This window comes from Chelonoidis abingdonii, chromosome 20, assembly GCF_003597395.2.
Source record: "Chelonoidis abingdonii isolate Lonesome George chromosome 20, CheloAbing_2.0, whole genome shotgun sequence".
NCBI classification, from domain to species: Eukaryota; Metazoa; Chordata; order Testudines; family Testudinidae; genus Chelonoidis; species Chelonoidis abingdonii.
In genome coordinates, this window is record NC_133788.1 from 20,863,340 (window position 1) to 20,883,400 (window position 20,061).

The 20,061-nt window shown below is 46.9% G+C and overlaps 1 protein-coding gene across 1 annotated transcript in view; it reads left to right on the plus strand.

Moving 5' to 3' along the window:
* LHFPL7 (LHFPL tetraspan subfamily member 7) overlaps positions 1-20,061 on the plus strand; it is a 162,721-nt gene that overhangs the window by 32,587 nt on the left and 110,073 nt on the right. Inside the window, exon 2 of the mRNA XM_032785561.2 lies at positions 6,951-7,089. Within this exon, the coding sequence (XP_032641452.1) occupies positions 6,951-7,089 (139 nt within the window). The remainder of the gene's footprint in view (positions 1-6,950; positions 7,090-20,061) is intronic.

Below are 20,061 nucleotides of genomic sequence, written 5' to 3' on the forward strand. Positions count from 1 at the left end.
TTGCAGCAGCAGCAGCAGGAAGAGGGCAGAAATGGTGAACCAGGTGCAAACTCAGTGTCCCAAGGAAAAGTGGGAGCTACATGGGTCTTCCCTTCTGCTCTAAAACTCTCCTGCAGAGTGTTGCTTCTGGCACCTGGAGGAATTGCCTCCACTTGCCCAGAGACCAGCTACCTCTGGGCTCACTCAGTCTCCATTCTGCCCGAGCCAGAGCGGAACAGTTATGCACAGAGCTAAATGGTTGGCAGCAGTGGTGGGATTTAAGGGGTAATTACGGCTGCTGTGGGTCTCCAGGAGGAAGTGGAGCAATGTGCACACACCACAGTCAGTGTGTTTATTTTCCAAAGAGTGGCAGTTTCTGCCTGGGGAGGTCCGAGAAGCCCACAGAATCCTGACAGTGTGATCTGTGAACATCAGCCTGGGTTCAGGGGGCCCCTAGTGAGATGGAGTGTTGAGGCCTTGCTGGCAATACACAGGGTGAAACTGTAGTCTGAGCCCAAACCCAAAGCAGCTAGGGGGCACTTACACAGGTGAGGGGTCAGTTCAGGAGAGGATGTAGAATCCATTCCATTATTTGTTTGTTCTTCATGATCAATAATCTTTCCCCCCTAAAATAATTACATCAACGTGCAGTGCACGTGATCAACCCTACGCTAACACACCCCTCTTTCAAAGCAACCCTACAATAACGAACCAATAAGTGCAGCTCAGTGCCCAGAAATGAATTTATGATAATAAGCCACTGCCTGCAGCTCAGCCTACGTGAGGAGCCCTATATTAACAAACCAGCATTCACAGCCCACGGCATATAAGCAAACCTACAATCACAAAAGAATAGCACAGGCGTGTGCATGTGTGAGCAAAGGAGACATATTCTGGTAGGGAAACAGCGCACGTTTGAGCTTCCAAAGGCTGATATTGTAAAAGCACAGTGAGGCTAAAGCCTCCTTTTGTGATTTCTGACAGATACCTCGACAATTGTGTGTTTTACAGTGAGCCCTGGGAAAACGCTGGCACCCCAGTGGCAACATTTCAAGTGTCCATTAGTGGGAGCTTATCTAGTGTTAAATTATCATGGGACGAACACCTCACATGACATGGGCATGAATAGCAAACTAATTCTTTATGGCCGGCTGGTGGCCTTCCCATGAATCCTAAATGAATTCCATAATAATGGAATACTTGGACTATGCCGTACCTGCCAAGCCATACCGGGACAGCACATTCAGATTATGGTTTAAGGATTTTATTATCTAATCTTTACTTCTGCCGTGTGACCACCTTCCCTATTTAAATGTAAGTTCTCACCACGTCTACGCAGATCAGTCCCTCTTTCTCTACACCCTACAATGTGAACCCCTCTCTAGTGACTGCTTCTTAAAACAAAAAAGAGAAGGGGAGAAGCCGAATGGAAAAATGGCAAAGCAACAGCGTAGTTCGGTCTAGTACAGTGTCTGTGAATAACAGTTTCCTCTTGGAAGCTGACCCTGGAGTGAAGTGAGCAAAACAGCCCTGCCAGCAGTGCAGCGGCTGTGTAATTGCAGATGGGGAAAGCACTATTCTGGTGTGCAAATCAGCCTATGAAGAAAGCAGAGGGTATATTATGTTTTATTAATCCTCCAGGACCTAGGTTTATTAAAGAGGTGGCGCTACACCTATGAACAAAGGAACACAGGCTCTGGGGAATGAAAGGCAGCCCGGATCAGTCACTTTCCGAAGGTGGGAGGAGAAAGGAATCCAGAGTGGATTGGAGAGAGGCAAATAGAAAGGAGCTGGTGGAGGGATGTGTTAACCCATATACTTGACCGACAACGGGAGACTCCGATCACTCTCTGGGGTGGATTGTAAAGGGATGAGGAGAGCAGCGTGTTGCTGCTGTAGCTTCTTTTGCTCCTTTCCAAAGGCAGAACATTTCTCCTGAATCTTTGGAGCTTTGACTAGTTCCCTGCCACCCATTTAGCTGAACCTGACCCTAACATGTGTCCTTTGGTAGAAGAGGAGAAGGCCTATTTCTGCTCTCTTGCATTTAGTTAATATCATGTTGCTGCAACTGGTTGCTGTCCCAGCAGGATGTTCTTGAAGATGGTACATTTGGCTTAAATAACAAGCAAACGTGCAATCTCAGTTGCAAATACCACGAGAGCTATAAGGCAGTGACAGACTTTTAAAGTCAAATCTGTACTGCCTGGGTCATTGTTCCTGGAGGGTAAGGGAATTTTTTTGGACAGCACCGCAAGATTTCTTGAACAAACCCAATTGCTGTTTTCCCTGCAGTTGCTTGATTGTAGGTCCTACATCTTAACATGACCTTAACAGACTATTTAGTTCTGGATCCTGATTTATGACCTCTTGGGGGGCGGGAATGAAAGGAAGAGTTTTATTGGTTTTGTTTCTATGGTAACCATGGTCTCTCAGAAGCTGGAACATGAAAAGAAAATTGTGCATGTTTAACCAGAAGTGTCATCAGGGCAAACGGCACGCACAGTGATCCAGAGCTGCTGTTAGACACTGTATGTGCCAGCCCCATCTGCACTGCCAGGGTAACAGTTTATGCCACCCAGCTCTGCCATCCTTATTTCTGGACCACCTCACATTACAGAGCCTATCACTCACATCACACCCTCTACTACATCCAGGGCCACCTAGCTTGGCAAATTCAGGACCAGCAGGATGGCCCTGTCACAGGTACCTACAGTGGGAGTGGTAGAGTAGCCAAGACTTGGATGCTTTCAACACAGCCCAGAGTAGGAGCAAAGGGACATGGTGTGGGGGGAAAAGCTGAGTCCGGGGGACACTGCAGTCTCCGTGTCTTTACCAAAGGTAGAGCTGCGATATCAGTGAATTATTGGGCCTATGTGTGCAGTCAGTGTTCATTACAGGGGAGAACAAGCCCCGGGAATGCTCCCTGTTGGCTAGCAAGAGCTGGTTACAACTTAACAGAAATTAAGCCCGCACTTTCTCAAGCACTGGCCGGTGCTCACGATCTCTCTCTTTGTCATTGTGAGTCTCGTTTCCTATTTGTTTAGGTCAGTGCCCCGTGTAAGCTGAGCTGTGACGGCAGCTGCCGTTTTCAAGGTGTGTCAGCTTTCCCGGTATAACCCTGCTGTTTGCCTGTTTTGCCACAGGCTGACACTCGGTGCAGGCGGTCTCAGGATCCATGCAAAATCAGCTCTTGCTTTCTGTCTTCAGTGGCATTTGCATTCTCATTTCCAGCACCCTTGGGGCATAAAATGGCCCTGTCACTTCCCTTGTCTGCCGTGTGTGGGAACAGTTGCTTCTTGTCTGGAGGAGGCACATCACATATTTGTTTTCTGTTACATGCTGGGTTCAAACTCCTGAGCTAAAATCATTGCTCTGTTTTTACCCTGAGGTGGATTTCAAGAACTCATCTGGAATACACACACGTGCCTTGGCTTCTGATACCAAGTGACGTTGAGCAATCACAGGCAACAACTGAGGAAAGGCTTGCAATGTGGCTCCTTACCCATATGGCTTCATTTATTCCCCCCCATTTTCCCCTGATGGCCACGGGATGCACTGACATTTTCTCTTCTCAGTTTGCCTGACTGTGTTCTGGCCAGGTGAGAGCTGCAGTAACCTGATTTCTGCCTGCTGCCTACACCCTCATCTATCCAGCCTGAGCCACTCTCTACCTTAAAAACAACACCCAGCTCTGTGGATCTCAAAGCACTTTATGGAGGAGAGAGAGTATCACTGGCTGGGATTGTCACTGAGGGCCTAAGAGAGTTAGGCACCCTCCCCTGGGCTCCTGAAATCCTCTATCCAGCTGCTATTGTACAAATGGGGAAACTGAGGCACCAAGAGGGGAAGTGTCTTGCTCAGGTTGTTCAGTGGCAGAACCCAGGTCTCCAGATTGCCCCAGTCATGGGGGCACTGCTGTCACTTAAGATATGTCCTGATTGCAATAAATGATCTGCACTGCAGAGTCTCAGCGCCCAGGTCAGTTGACCTGAGTTGCAGGGCTAGAAATAGAAATGTAGACATTTGGGCCCGGGGCGGAGCCTGGGCTCTGAAACCTGGTTATGGGGGCAGGTCTCAGGCTCCAGCCTGAGTAGAAATGTCTACACTTATTTTTAGCCCCGCAGCTCGAGCGCCACCATCCCGAGACAATTGACCTGGGCTCTTTGACGCAGCGCTGTGGGTTTTTCTTTGCAGTGTAGAAGTACCCTTCATCTTACTCAGTCACCTCTTGGAGGGCGGTTTGAGGTCACTGCTTTGATCTGCTTTGAACTGAGCAATGCCCGATGGTGGTGCCTCAGGCAGTGCTGGGGATGTGACTGGGTGAGAAGTGTTTCCCCTGGATCCCAGGAGCTCTCAGATCTGGTCGCATGGGATCACAGGCCAGAGAGGAACAAGGGAGAGATCTCCTGGCCCTGGCTCAGTCAGGCTATCTTCCGAAGTTGTTCCTGACCCCGTCCTGTTTTCTCCTCCCGCATTTCCTGTGCCTATGAGTGGCCTGACGCCACCTTAGCGACCAACGCAGAGCTTAGTCTGATGTTTTAGCCAGCTGTTTTCCGAGCTCAAAGGAGCAGGCCTGCATCCGTTATGATCCTATCTGCTTCCACAGGGGTCTAGCTTCCAAGTGAAATGTAACATGAACATGTGGAGGGTGGTAATGAGTCACTTGGGTCATCAGAGCCCCAGTTTGCCAAGGGCTGTACAAATACACAGATGGTAAATTACCGTCCCTGCTTCAAGGAGTGTACAAAACGCATGGGGATTGCAGGCTGGCAGAATGTCTTTACCCAAAGGGAAATTTGGCCAAGACATTGGGGTTAATGCCCACCTGTGGGGAAAACCTGTGAGATTTTTAAGAAGCGCAGGGGTTGATGTCTGTCTCCTTTAAAAGACTTTGTTTCTAAACGTCTTCAGGAAGATGGGTTAAGAAGCTCTTTCCTTCCAACTTCCAAAGGCTGGATGTGCCTCTGAAGTTTGCTGTTTGCTGAGTGTGAAATATATTCGCAGTCTAATGAACTAGTGAACAAGTTAAACGCCATGAAGAGATGACCTGGTTTTGCATGGTGTTCGAGACAGCAAAGAGCAGGGACATAAGCTGTTTGGTTCTAGGATGAGGAAACCATTAGCAGGAATTTAAAGGCCCAATGGGTTGTTTTTTTGTCCACTTGCACCGTTTTTAGCAGTCACATTACTAACACAGAAACTTATCACCTTTCCTCTGGAGACCTTTCTGGGATAGAAAGGAATTACAGTCCAGAGATGATCTCCTGCTCACAGACAAATGCAGCCAACAGGAGCTGGGAAGGTTTTACCCAGGAAAAGGAAAAGTGATTTAAAAAACTCTCCAAAGGTCCCATTCAGAAGAAAGATCATCACAAAGGTTGGTGTTTTGCTGAATACACAGAGGAAGAAATCAAGCACTTGATCAAGTGCTTTGAGTAACAGTGAAGCCTGACAGGAGATTTGCATGGAGAAACAGGCTGGCACTAAGATGTTGTCAGTAGCTACCGGTGTGGTGCTCTGCTCTTGTTCGATCATGATAACAGTAGGCTGTGTGCGTGTTCGCTCTGTGTAAGTATGAGCTGGACTTGCTTCTTGGCTGGAGGTCATTGTAGGGAAGCATCTGATCTGGGTCTTTCAGCAGTCAGTCTGCAAAGAGCCAACCTACGGTAAGGCTGCGGGGAGTTGTACCTCTCTGCCTAAGGGAGCAGCCCTCTTTGTCTTTCTGTTGTGGGTTCTCGTGTGTTAACATTCTGAATTTTAAGAAATAAAGTTGTGTTACCTTTCAAACTTCCAGCAAAAGTATTTCATGTTTTTTCTAACTTCTCTGTCTGTGTGCCATAAACATACAGGGACTATCATTTACTGTATGTCTGGGCAACCCCTAGTGCAATGGGTCCCTTGCCTGGCTGGCCTGCAGATGTTACCATAATATAAATGTTTAATAATAACTGCACTGCTTGAGCTCAGATTTGATCATAATAAATAACTAGATACACTTTCAGAACAGAGAGAGAGAGAGAGATTTATGAAAGCTGGTCAGAGGCGGGAGGGGGTTGCATGCACCACAGCACAGGTGTCGGGGGGCAGGGATGGCTGTGCTAGGGGAGGCAATGCCGCCCATGTTCCAGACTAATAACAGGCTAGCGTTTCTTTAGGTGAATGCTGCAATGGAATTAGCCGAGTAGCAGTGCTGGGGATGTGAGGAGAGCATCTACTGAGAAGTACGTATTAATGAGAGAACTTTCAGGCATGGATGCGATAACTAGATACATTTTATCTATCAGTGGAGGCGCTGAAATGCATCGGAAGCATCTAATGGCACTTGTATTCGTTACATAATCCCGTCATGCATGTAAGACATTTGCTGTTATTACTATAGCATGAATACTGATAACCCAAGGGACGAGTGACAGGTGAACCATGGGCTAAAGATTTAACAGTGAATTTAAGCACCATAACATGAAAGGGGAGGGATGGGGGAAGCCTGGTATGACAGAGCTCTGTTTCTAATTTCAGGGCAGAATAAATGTTAGAAGCTCTGTTGGGAGACCAGAGACAGGATGTCAGATTAAAAGAAAATCTGTTCTGTTAGTGAGCACTCTGGCTACTAATTTGGTGAAAAAATATTTGGAGGGCAGTTAAGATTCCAAAGGTACAGCTGGGCATTGTGAGTCTTTCATGACAGTACATGAGGGCCCAACGGGCATCAGACCCCATCACCTCTCTGGGAAAGGCAGTGTTAAGTAATGGCTTCTCCTGCAATACTCGAACGGCTGGTTATCCAGGGAAGTTTATGCATTTGAAACAGTAGGACAATTGGACAGGCAGTGGTACATGATGCCTCCACTACCCAAAATCAGCTTGATTTCTGAGCTGAGCAAGTGGGCTGGCGTATGAGCAGCACTCGCTCAGGGGCTGCCTGTTTTCATGTTCGCTGTCCCATTAACACCTCTGTGTGTGTGTCCTTTCAGACGAGCGCAGTGCTGTGTTCTGGAGGCTGTGCTCTCTTGGCCATCAGCTGCCTGCTGGCGATCATCGCTATATTCCTGCCCAGCGGGCTCTGTGAGAGACGAGTGTGCACCCTGGCTGGCTACATGCAGACAGCAGCGGGTAAGTGACCTGGACACCAGTCTCAGCGTTTTGTGCCCTATGTGGTTAAAATTGTGTTATTTTCTAGTACAATTCACTGACAGGAACTCTGGCCAAAGCTGTCACTGAAGTCAGTGGGACAGTGAATGCTCAGTGCCTCTGAAAATGAGGCCACTGATTTAGGTGCCTAAATACGGATTTTGCTGTCTTGCTTTGGTTACCCAAGTCTGTAGATTTTGGCTATGGGTCTTGCGACGCCAAATTGGACCATCAGCTCTGGCATCCTCCACCTAGTAGCGGCCAATGCTTCAAAGGAAGGCAATGTGGAAGCATACATGGAAATGCTAATACATGTGAAAGTAACATTAAGGCCCAAGCTGCAATGCAGAAACTCTTCAGGATGGCAGGGTCTTGCTTACAAAAATGTTTGTCAAGAGTTGTCTTATCCAGATCCTTTTGTAACTCTGGTTTCTTAGTGGAAATGATTTGTATCACCAGGAAATTTGCTGCTCCATTCTGTTAATAGTTTTTATTCTGTCCAGCCAGTTAGGAATGTCTCAGCTCACAGGTTTCCTTTTATTCTTATTCTTATTTTTTATTCTCTACCCAATTTTTGCTGTAGCTTTCCTTAAAACTCCAGCAAGATCATACTATAATTGTGGACAATCCGGTAAGCCCAGGTGAGATCCGTTTTATAAAGAGGGGCCTGCACAAAGCTTGGAAAACACCTGACCACTGTGAGACGTGATGAGATCTGCCAGGTGTTCCAGCAAGTTGTGGTCCATACTGTACTCCAGGAGTCGGCAATCTTTCAGAAGTGGTGTGCTGAGTCTTCATTTATTCACTCTAATTTAAGGTTTCGTGTACCGGTCATACATTTTAACGCTTTTAGAAGGTCTCTTTCTATAAGTCTATAATATATAACTAAACTATTGTTGTATATAAAGTAAATAAGGTTTTTAAAATGTTTAAGAAGCTTAATTTAAAATTGAATTAAAATGCAGAGCCCCAGACTGGCGGCCAGGACCCAGGTAGTGAGCGTGCCACTGAAAATCAGGTTGTGTGCCGCCTTCGGCACGCGTGCCATAGGTTGCCTATCCCTGCTGTACTCTAAGGAAGAGATGGAGTTACATGATGGTATTGTCCCAATGAACTCAGTTATGCCTCTGTTTCTTTAGATATATTGGCATCTGAATTTGAAGCAGTTGCTGAGTTTATTGGTTTGATTTAGTTTGTGTGTGAACACACTGGTCGGTCAGATTCTGCTTTCTGTGCTGGTGCTGTCACTGTAACGGGGCAGAATGGTATTTCTGGTAGAGCTAAAACTGGCTCAGTGGGCTCAGTTGTATTTTCCCCTGGACACAGGAGGAGCTAGCCCTTCACTCTTGTTGTTAGGGCATGTCTGTTGCTTCTCCCTCACTCTGCTATAATAAGTGAGGATACTTTGCACTAGCATAGCATCTTTCATCTGAGCATCTAGCAGCAGTTTGCAAACACTAATTAATTCCCACAGCAGCCCTGTGAGGTAAGTAAATATTAGCCAGTAGGCGATGCTTCGCTTTACATATTGTATCTTTTATGTGAATTACCGTAGTGATTCTTGTAATAGGAATTAAAATTTAATTAAAATAAAACATTATCCATTGGGTGGGAGAGAGGGAAACAATGTCTTTATTAGTAGTAGTATTTGTACTGAAATAACGACTAGCAGCCCCATCACAGACCAGGACCCCATTGTGTTCGACTCTGTACCAACAGAACGAAAAGACCCTAATCCAGTAAACTGGACAAAGCTGGATTGAACAATGATTCCCCATGGATGGGAGACTCCTGGTTCCCAGTTCTGTGTGCCAGCCATTCTCTTATGTACAAATGACAGCCCTCACTGTGGCTTTGTGTATTTTTATTAAATAAAATTCCATACACAGAATTTAAGTGAACTCAAAGAAGTGTACGTATGCGCACACACACTTCATGTATGATGTGAAACAGGAGTCTGAGCCAGTGGCTGAATGAAGAACTGCTGACTCACAAGGACCTACGCACAAAGCAGATGCAATCAAACCCATCGTTCGTCATGCCTGACACCTCCCTGGTGATGTAAGTAACCAGCCAAAGACTCACAGCATTAATTGCTAGGCACAAAACAAGGGAAAACAGGTTCATTTTGCTAACAGTGTCAGAATTTAAAAATACTGTAAGCAACTTCTGACAGTTAGTAGGGCTGAAAAATATTGCCTCTTGAGCAGGAGCGGCGCCAGGGTTTTGGCGCCGTAGGCGGGGGTCCTTCCGCACTCCTGGTTATTGGCGGCAATTCTGCGGCGAGGGGGGGTCCTTCTGCGCTCCCGGGCTTCGGGGCACTTCGGCGGCGGGTCCCGGAGCGAGTGAAGGAACCGCCGCAGAATTGCCGCTGATGACCCAGAGTGTGGAAGGATCCCCCGCCGCTGAATTGCCGCTGAGGGCAGCAAAATGCCGCCCTCCCAAATCCTGGTGCCCTAGGCGACCACCTAGGTCGCCTAAATGGAAGCGCCGGCCCTGCTCTTGAGACCCAAACCCTATTTATAATGGGTGTCCAAATTTCATTCACGTTCTTACCATCATTGCTGTTAAAAGTTTTTGCATGTAACAGAATCTCTGGAGACTTGTGATGTCTCTGTTCCTTGTACCCAAGCTGACCTGAAACAGACTAGTCTTATGCCCACACTGGCTTGTGTCTCCTGCATTCCCCACTCCATCCTTACACTCCCCCCAGCATGCCTAAGCAGAACGGCCCTGCTTTATTTTCGTGGTTATTTGTGTTTAATTCTTTGTTCCTCATTAACGTCCTTTCAAAGGGTTTAAAGAAAGAAAGAAAAAGAAAGAAAGAAAGAAAGAAAGAAAGGGTTTAGTCTCGTAGCTCCTAATTAGTTGGTCAGAATAAAAAATCCATCCCCTAAGATGCTGGTGACATTCCTGATGTATTTTTGTTCAGCTCCAAGGGGTCTTTGCCTGGAAGTTGCCCCGGGTTGGGGCTTGAAATAAGGTACCCCACACAGATGCTGTCTAGGGAATGGCAGGTGATGAATTCAGAGATTTCGGGAAGGGCACTGAAAATAAATGCCACATCCTGCCAGGAAAACTTGCACTGCCGTACACCTGTCTGTGTGTGCAGAACCCCCTGAGGCTGTGCAAGGGTGGGCACAGTGGTCTCACTGTCAGATTTGAACTACACAATGGCTCCCAACACCTTCTGGTTCAAATCCCAGCAGCGTTAACTGTGCCCCTTCCTAAGAGAGAAATTGCAGATTAGCTAGTTTTCTTGGTTCGGTCTCTTACATGAAACCAAGGGGGTACGAGTGTTCTAAGGCCCGTGTTCCCATTGTGAGCAGAGAGGTGTGTCCTTGTTCAAACCCCCGCCTGCCCTCTGCTGTTGTTTAATGCATTACATGCTGTCTCCTGCACCTTTGCCATCAGCAGGAGCCGAGCATTCCCAGCCCCTCAAGGACTGGGCCCGACGTGCTCTTGGGCAGAGACTGGAATCTCTTTCTCCAGCTATAAATCTCTACTGCAGCCTGTGCCACTTGCACCAACACCCTCTGTTCTCAGGGAGTGCCTGACGGCTTTTGCCCGGCAGAGTTTATAGCTGAATGAGAGCGCCATAGCGCACCTTGTAGAAACCCATCAGGGTGGGCAGCCTCAGGGGCGTACGGAGAAAACCTATTACATCTCCTCACTTGGGGATGTCATGAGGTACTAGCAAGTCCCAGAGGGGCAGATAGAGATTGCTAAGCTCAGGCTTTGAAAGACAAGTGGCTGGCGGAGTCAGAGGGCAGTATGTGGAGGGAATCACTCCCTGAATGCTCAAGCATTTGCCCGAAAACATCCTGATTCAATATCATTGCTTCAGGACTTTAGCAGAAAGAAATGGTGTTGGTTACGGCTGTGATCCTGAGTTAAAGCAGGACGACAAACCCATTGGTGTGTCTGTGCCATAGAATAAACACACTTCCCTGAAGATATCCTCTGGCCCCAGAAATCCAGCAGAATTTCCAAGTGATATGGCTCATTATCTGACCTGAAGACTTCAATCAGCTTTCTCGTGTTGCGAGGGAAAATCCTGTTACACGGTATCCTCACTTCAGTGCTAAATATGAACTAATCCTGCGGGATCTGATTTGAAAGCAGATGGAGAGATCCGTTTCTCCCATCTAACTGCACTGAGGCTGTTTTTAAAGATGACTGTTCATGCTCAGCCGAAGGGATAATGAAAGTGAAGGAAGCTGCTCGCCTGTCAGAATCTCTCCGGCTCCTGCCTCCAAATTGCTCGCTATTATTTCTGTGTGTACAGAGGCCAGGCTTCTCATGCAGCCTGCCCTTTCCCTCTGCTGCTGAACTTCCTATTTCTTGGGGACAGCAAATAGAATCTAAGGGTGCCCCATCCCCCTGATAAAGCGCTCCCCTGGGAAATGGAGAAGGTGCAGCAGTGCTCTCTGAGCCTCCTCTCTGCTGTCCACCAGCCATCGATGAGTTCATTCCTTGCATCCTCCAGGATGGATGTGTTGCAGGATAGTCAGGGTTGGCTCCTGGAGAGCTCCACGGTATCAAGAATATTTTGTTGCTGTGCTTGGCTCTTAGTTTGATTGCCAGCTAGCGTTGCAGATGAGCCCAGCGATCCATGGCAGTGCAACGTGCAGCTGAGCAGGGCACCTGAGTTCAGGTCCTGAGTTTGTTACAAGCTTCCTGGGCTCAGGGAGTGAGTGCTCAGATCCTTTGGGAAAACATCTCAGAATTGCCTGTTTCATATGTCCTCACTTGCCTCTTCTGCCGCATGACGCAGCATTGATAGAGACCAGACGGGGCTCTGTCCAGACCTGCCTGGTGGAGAGCATGTTCCAGTGGCACAAGGCCTTCACCCATTGTGGAGATGCTGGGTAAATAAAGAAGTGAACATAGGGCCATCCCTGAAGAAGTCCTCCTGCCTTTGGGGCTGAAACCCTGCAGAGGGCCAAGTCTCGCATGGAGGGAAAGAGGAGGTTTTCTCAGTGGGTGGCTATGCTAAGTGGTCTCAGGATTAGAGCTTTGTGTGCCATTTTCAGTGGCTCAGGAGATGGGAGGAGGGAGAGTCCAGACTTCTTGTTGTGCAGCCTTTCCCTGAGCCTTCATCAGAGACTATGAAGGCACCACCAGGGGCAAGTGCTCCAGGAAGAGATTAAAAATAAAACAAGGGAAGCCAGCACTCAGAACCACTGCTCCATCCCCTAGCTTGCGGGCAGTGGTAACCTTCAGATCATCACACTTCAGAACGCATGCATCCAGCTCTGCAGCCTGCTCAGCTCTCGCTCCCACCCAGCAGCTCTGGCCCAGGGAACGGGTTTGGAGAAGCACATTGTTCGGGTGGTGAATTTCCTAATCTTGGTTAGCGTTCGCCTCTCTCTAGGCCTGGCAGCACTTACTGCAGGGGGGCTGAAGCAAAGGAATGGAATAAATGCATCGACGAGTGCTGAGAGGAAACATGCAGCAGAACCAGTTGGTAGGGTCAGTAACCAACCCAGGACTGAAATCACAAGGCCCTGGAGTTGAAGGAGATTCCAGCCCCGCTGTTGCTTCACAGATTTGCTATGTCCCTGGTGAAAAGCTTTGGCTGTGTGGAGATGGTTGGGGAGGAGAGAATCACTCTCTGAAAGTGTTATGGATCCAGTCTGAAGTCAGGATTCATTATGGAGCAATGGCCTGGAAAGGCCCTTTCAATCCTAGAGGTGCTGCCACAGCATGCTGAGCTGCCGTGGAAGGAATCATACACCTTTGGAAAGAGCCACAATGCCCATCCCACTACGGAGACTCCAGCAGGTGATGCAGCAGGGAGAGAGGGCCGAGTTCGTCTTTGCAGCACTTCCTACCAATAGCTGTTCACAATATACGTTGCAAAGGGGCCAGCCTTGCTTCGTCCTGGGTTGAGATGAGGCAGGTTAGTGTGACTGCAAAGGAGAGAGATTATCCTGGAGAACGTGTGGCAGCAAAAAAGGCCGAGTACACTGGGCACATCTCTTCCTCCACTCGTTGCCTCAGTTTCCCCCTTCTCCGAGAGGAATGATGTTCCCATTTAAATCCTCAGCTTTGCCACGAATGTCCTGCACAACACTGGGCTAGTCACTTAATCCCCCATTTGTAAAGTATGCACATTCGCACTTCCCTTGCTCACAGAGGTGTTGTGGATACAGGGCTGGATCTAGAGGTAGGTGACCCAGGTGAACAACGGGGGTGCCGGGCTTGAGGTTAGTGACAAAAGGGAAAATAGAATGTTTGAAGTAAAATCTTTCAGGTATTCCATATGTGGTTTCATTTTTCCACTAACCTCCTAGAATGTTCTGGACCTTTGTAGAATCTTGTGGAACCTTCTAGACTTTCTGAGATCTACATTTTCCTTGAACGGTCTAGAATGTTGTCAGCCAGGCCCTCGTGGGTATAAGAAGAGCACGGCATTGCCAATCAATCAGTGAGATATACGGACAAAGTGAAGTGAGAGCCTAGCTGCGATATTGTGAACCTCGTTTTATTGTGTAATTGTGAAAGTGTACTTGTGACAGGGATAAATCATGCATACAAATTGTGCATCGCAGTCATGAAATGGGCTACAAATGCAATACAAAATAAGGTATTCAAAAGCTTAATAATTGGAAGGAGGGGGCACCAAAGATGCTCCTCACCTGGGGTGCCATTTGGTCTGGGGGTGGCCCTGTGTGGATAAATGCGTTACAGATGTGAGATGAAATGCATCCTAGAATACTCAAGGAGCTGACTGAGGAGATATCTGAGCCATTAGCAATTATCTTTGAAAAGTCATGGAAGATGGGAGAGGTTCCAGAAGACTGGAAAAGTGCAAATATAGTGCCCATCTATAAAAAGGGAAATAAGGACAACCCCGGGGAATTACAGACCAGTCAGGTTAACTTCAGTACCCAGAAAGATTATGGAGCAAATAATTAAGGAATCAATTTGCAAACATCTACAAGATAATAAGGTGATAAGTAACAGTCAGCATGGATTTGTCAAAAACAAATTGTGTCAAACCAACCTGATAGCTTTATCTGACAGGCTAACAAGCCGTGTGGAGGGGGGAAGCAGTAGATGTGGTATATCTTGACTTTAGTAAAGCCTTTGATACTGTCTTGCATGACCTTCTCATAAACAAACTAGGGAAATGCAACCTAGTTGGAGCTACTATAAGGTGGGTGCAAAGCTGGTTGGAAAACCATTCCCAGAGAGTAGTTATCAGTGGTTCACACTCATGGTGGAAGGCATAACAAGTGGGGTCCTGCAGGGATTGGTTCTGGGTCCGGTTCTTCATCAATGATTTAGATAATGGCATAGAGAGTACACTTATAAAGTTTGCGGATGATACCAAGTTGGGAGGGGTTGCAGATGCTTTCGAGGATAGGATTATAATTCAGAATGATCTGGACAAACTGGGGAAATGGTCTGAAGTAAATAGGATGAAATTCACCAAGGACAAATGCAAAGTACTCCACTTAGGAAGGAACAATCAGTTGTCTACACAAAATGGGAAATGACTGCCTAGGAAGGGGTACTGTGGAAAGGGATCTGGGGGTCATAGTGGACCACAAGCTAAATATGAGTCAACTGTGGAATGCTGTTGCAAAAAAAGCAAACATCATTCTGGGCTTTATCATCAGGAGTGTTTATGCAAGACACAGGAAGTAATTCTTGCACTCTACTCTGTGCTGATTAGACCTCAACTGGAGTATTGTGTCCAGTTCTGGGTGCCACTTTTCAGGAAAGATGTGAGCAAATTAGAGGAAGTCCAGAGAAGAGCAACAAAAATGATTAAATGTCTAAAAAACACGACCTATGAGGCAAGATGGAAAAAATTCGGTTTGTTTAGTCTGGAGAAGAGAAGACTGAGAGGGGACATGAATTATAACAGTTTTCAAGTACATAAAAGGTTGTTACAAGGAGGAGGGAGAAAAATTGTTCTCCTTAATATCTGAGGGTAGGACAAGAAGCAATGGACTTAAATTGCAGCAAAGGAGGTTTAGGTTGGACATTAGGAAAAACTTCCTAACTGTCAGGGTGGTTAAACACTGGAATAAATTGCCTTGGGTGGTTGTGGAATCTCCATCTTTGGAGATTTTTAAGAGCAGGTTAGACAAACACTGATGGGATGGTCTAGATAATACTTAGTCCTGCCTTGAGGGCAGGGGACTGGACTAGATGACCTCTCAAGGTCTCTTCCAGACTTATGATTCTATGTTCAGACACTATAGAAATGGGGTTCTGATAGGTACTCTAGCTTGCCAGCTTTCCAAAAAGGCCACAGAGATACTTCCCCTCCTCTGTAAAGCACTTGGAGATCTGTCGGTGAAAAGTGCGATGTAATATTTTAATATTATTAATCATTTGTTGAGCAAAGTGTGAGCAGTGTTGCACAGAACCTAGAAACAGAAGCTCCCACAGGAATGCCCTCTTCCTTGCATTCAGTACTAAGTCAGTGAAACTGCTTTATGGACTCATTTTAACACTGCAGGTAATGGATTTGCTAATAAAGCATGACTTTCTCATGCTAGGTTGCTAGGGCAGCCAATGAAATTCACACCCTTCTGTGATGTTAAATCATTAATCCATAGAATGTCATTAGTTACAGGTCAGGAGGAGATATCAGCCTGCTGTCATCCTGGCTCCCTCGCTATTTAAAAAATGACAGTGTGCACTGAATTTCCCCCAGCACGAAAAGTGTAAGATAAAAAGAACGTTAGGACTGTTAATGAAGGAATTCTACAAGCGTCCGTTCAGCAAAAGAGAGGCTGATATATGGATGCTGGAATAGCTCAGCCAGCCAATTCATTATCACCAGCAGCATTAATGTGCTGGGGATTTTCCAGCCTTCTGGGTATTAACTTGTACAATATATAAAATTCTAGATTAAATTTTCTCTCTCTCTCACACACCCACCCACACTGAGCCTATTCCCCTGTGGACATCCTGCTTACTCGGGATTTGTGTGGAGGGAAATGGGGGTGTGTGGAATCCAAATAACCCCTGCCAATTTGCAATCAGTGCATGTGCTGCTCTGGGTCTCCTCTGCAACTGCTGTGCACCCCCCACATGGGCAATGGAATCCAGATAATCACAGACCCCGTGGCCATGTCTTCTCCTCCTCCCCAGTCCCATCATAGTGGATTATGTGGACCTGGTTGCAGAGCCTAGATCCACCATGCACAGGAGATGAATAATCTCACTGCCTGCCCACTCAGCTTCACCCCCCATCCTGAGCAGCAGACTCAACTCTACTTGATAAAGACCTTTGCCTGGGGCCATTTTCACCCACTGGAGTATAGAATCATAGAAATGTCAAGCTGGAAGGGACCTCAGGAGGTCATCAAGTCCAGCTCCCAGTGCTGAGGCAGAAACAGGTAAACCTAGACCATCTCTGGCAGGTGTTTGTCCAACCTGTTCTTAAAACCCACAAACGTGGATTCTGCAGCCTCCCTCAGCAGCCTGTCCCAGAGCTAAACCACCCTGACGGTTAGAAAGCTTTTCCTAATGTCCAACCTAACTCTCCCTTGCTGCAGATTGAGCCCGTGACTCACTGTTCTGCCTTCAGTGGACATGGATCACAATTGATCCTTTTTGTGACCCTGTTCCCCATCCACTCACACGCTTTGTCTGTCTAGTCCATTTATACTGCAAGCTCTTTGAGGCAAGATCTGTCTCTTACTATGCGTATGGACCGTGCCGGCGTAGTGGGCCCAGAATCACGCATGACTGAAATAAAAATAATTTAAAAAATCCACATCAGGCAATGTGTGTGGGGGCGGGGGTTGGGGGAGCAACCAACAGATCAACCTAACTCCGGCTGCACCAGCCCCATCACTACCTCCAAATCTTCCTCTGCATAGCTGCAATGCAGGGAGTCCCTGCAGAACACAGCTCCGCAGTGTCATGCAACACGTCAGTGGCAAAGCTGAGAACACAGCCCAGGTTGCCCGGCGCCTCAGCCCAGTGCCCTAGCCACTAGCCCACAGTTAACACCCCCTGCGCTCGGGGCTTTGCATTTGGTGCCGACGCAGTTTGTGTTGAGGCCAGCACAGAGGCTAGGACAGTTAAATAAAACTGAGGACCTCTGAGTGTTTTGCTGATATTGAGCAGGCTGGCCATAAACCATAGCCTCTATGCAGTATTGACAAATGAAAATTTGCTAGGTACATTTGGTCAAGCTAATGGGCTGCTTAAACCCTTGCTGTGCCTCAGTAAGCGCTTTATATTGTGCATTTTAATATCATTTCCCTGTGGATTAATTCTTATTCAAACTGAGGTGCCCTGAGTCAACAGAATGAAGTCGTGCAGTTTATTGTGATTCAGACACGATGCACTGCTCTGTTTTGTTGTTTCTTTCCCCATTCCTCTCCCCTCCCTCCAAGTTGGAGTCTTTGTTAGAAATTAATCTTTCCCCAGCAGGAGGGCAAGCAGCGAGGAGAGCACCTCTCTCCGAAAATAATGACATTTATTGCATGGTACCAGGGTGTTTTTTTAAGGTAGAATGATTGTGGCTGTACTGTGTAGAGATTAATTGTACGAAGGCCGTGAAACAATGATCTGTCGAGTCTCTGCACAGGAAAGTTCTGTTCTTGCTATGGACAAGGATAGGACTGATTCTGTCACTGGTAGAGCCAGGAATGCTTGCTATAAAATTTCATTAGCGATCCTAGGAAATACAGTACATACAGGGGAAGGATGGTTTTGTGGCTAGTGCACTGGGCTGACAGTCAGGAGATATGGATTCAAATTCTGGCTCTGCCATAGACTCACTGTGTGACTTGGGTGAAGTCAGTTACTCCCTTTGTGTCTCCTCGGTTGCACATCTGTAAAGTGGAGATACTAATACTTCCTTTCTCTGTTTTGACTGTAAGCTCTTTGGGGCAGGAATGACATTTTACTCTATGTATGTATAGAACCTAGTGCCATGGGGTTAGGATCTCGGCTGGGGCCATCAGGTGCTACCGTAATACAAATAAATAATGCCACCACATTTGTTGCTATCACACCAGCTAACTGTTCCCAGACCTTCAATGAGCTTTCAGTTCATTAGCTACTCACAAGTGGAAACTATGGCTGAATTGAAGTCAATAGCAAAATTCGTCCTGAGTTCCAGGGGCCCAAGATTTCACCCTGTATATGTGGTTTCCCCTAACAGATAAATGTCATTTGTAAAAAACTCTATACCCATAATGTGTGCACATGTGTATTTGCATCTATATGTATTTAGATATATTCTCTCATGTGTCACATACCAAATACAGTTCATTCCATCTATCTGTGCTTTATTTGTAATGTGTAAGATACATTAGTGAGAGCTCAAGCATTGTAAATACACAAGAGTAACAAGCTAGTAAAGCCACATTTGAATTTGCCTCTGAAGTACCAGTTTAAATTGATTCGCTTCAGATACCTCACTCCAGCTTTTCCCAAGACTGAGGAGGAGCCATACGGGGGTGTGGGGATGCAGGGCTAGTGAAGGGTAGGGAGGGGAATGAGTAGATTTTTTTTCTTGCCTTTCTCTGTTGTTTTATGTTCTTGAATAGAGGTGTGTGTGATTTCCGGTCACTTCTAAGTGGCCATGTTAGTTGGTGGTAGCTGTGGTGCTGTGCAGATCTATGCTGCTGAATAATAAATATAATAATCATAGGTTAGAATTTCAGATTCATCGTCTCTGTGACTGTGATTATTACCTCTCCGGGGTTCCCCGGAGGAAGGGAGCAGATCAGCAAACACATTATTTCTTCTTGTCAGAATATAAAAAAGAACAAATATTGAATCAGTCTTTGTCCCAAACCCACTGGCTCCCTTCTAATACAGATTTGACACGTATCCTTGCTAGTTGGATGGCTTTCTGTGCTTTATCCTTTCCTCCTCTGTTATCAGTAGCAGTTTCTAACCCCTTGCAAAATCAGTCTAGACTCAGCCTTTTAAAGACAAGGGTAGCATGTTCCCACTTCCACTGTTTTTGTCAGGGCAAGGGGAATTGGAGAACCTTTAGCTTCCAGGATTAGATCTCCTGAACCCCGGGCGGGGCTACTTTAGCGGGCACTAAGACGGGTCCCTCCCACGTGCGGTGATATTGTCTGAAAGGTGGAAATGTGATAAACACTGGCTCCATCAATAAATTAACTTTTCCTGCCTTGATTTGTGTTAGGCTCTCCCCTCTCCCTGCCTAACCTGACCTTTGTCTCTTGAAATTAAAACTTGGTTCCTGTTTTCCCACATCCCCATCCTCCTGCCCCACTAGCAGAGCTAAGGGAATTTAGCAGACCTCTGCAGACAGGAGCAAAACAAATACAGTGTAATAAAAAGATGGATCCAGCCCTCTAACTTCAAGATAAAGGGCCAGGCTTAGTCAGCCAGGGGCAATGAAAGATCCTTTCACATATCTGAGCAGAGGAGCCAGCAAAAGTAATGAGAAGATATCTGTACCAAGATTGACCATTTCAGCCCTTGCAGCTCTGTAGCTGATCAAATGGGCACGTGGGGCTTTGAATTTCATTCACATAAATTCAGATGTGGAGCCCGAATTCAACCAGATGGCGCAGATTTGGGGCCCGTTTCTGAGAGCAGCACCACTGTGAGCTGGGAGGAGGGGAGGCGCTCAGCATCTTGCCAGGGATCAGGCCCTCATGTTTGGCTCTTGGCTGCCATTTTTAAGCAGCTGAACCCCGCAGCCCCCCTCCCACCCCCAAAAAAAATTCCACAAGGAAAGACTATGTAAACTTTGTTCAGATAAAGCAAAACATGTATGGGACGGTGAGCGGGTCTGGCAAGGCTAGGGCGCTGCGGCGATTGCTTCCAAGAGAGAGCACGTGATTTAAAGCTGGGGTGAGGGGGGCAAGGCAGAAAGGGGTGGACGCAAGGGGACCTATAGAATTACTGCCCTTCGCAAGCAGAGTCAAAGCGCCACTGCTGCGAATTACCAGAGATATGAGATGCAGATTGTCAGCGGCCACC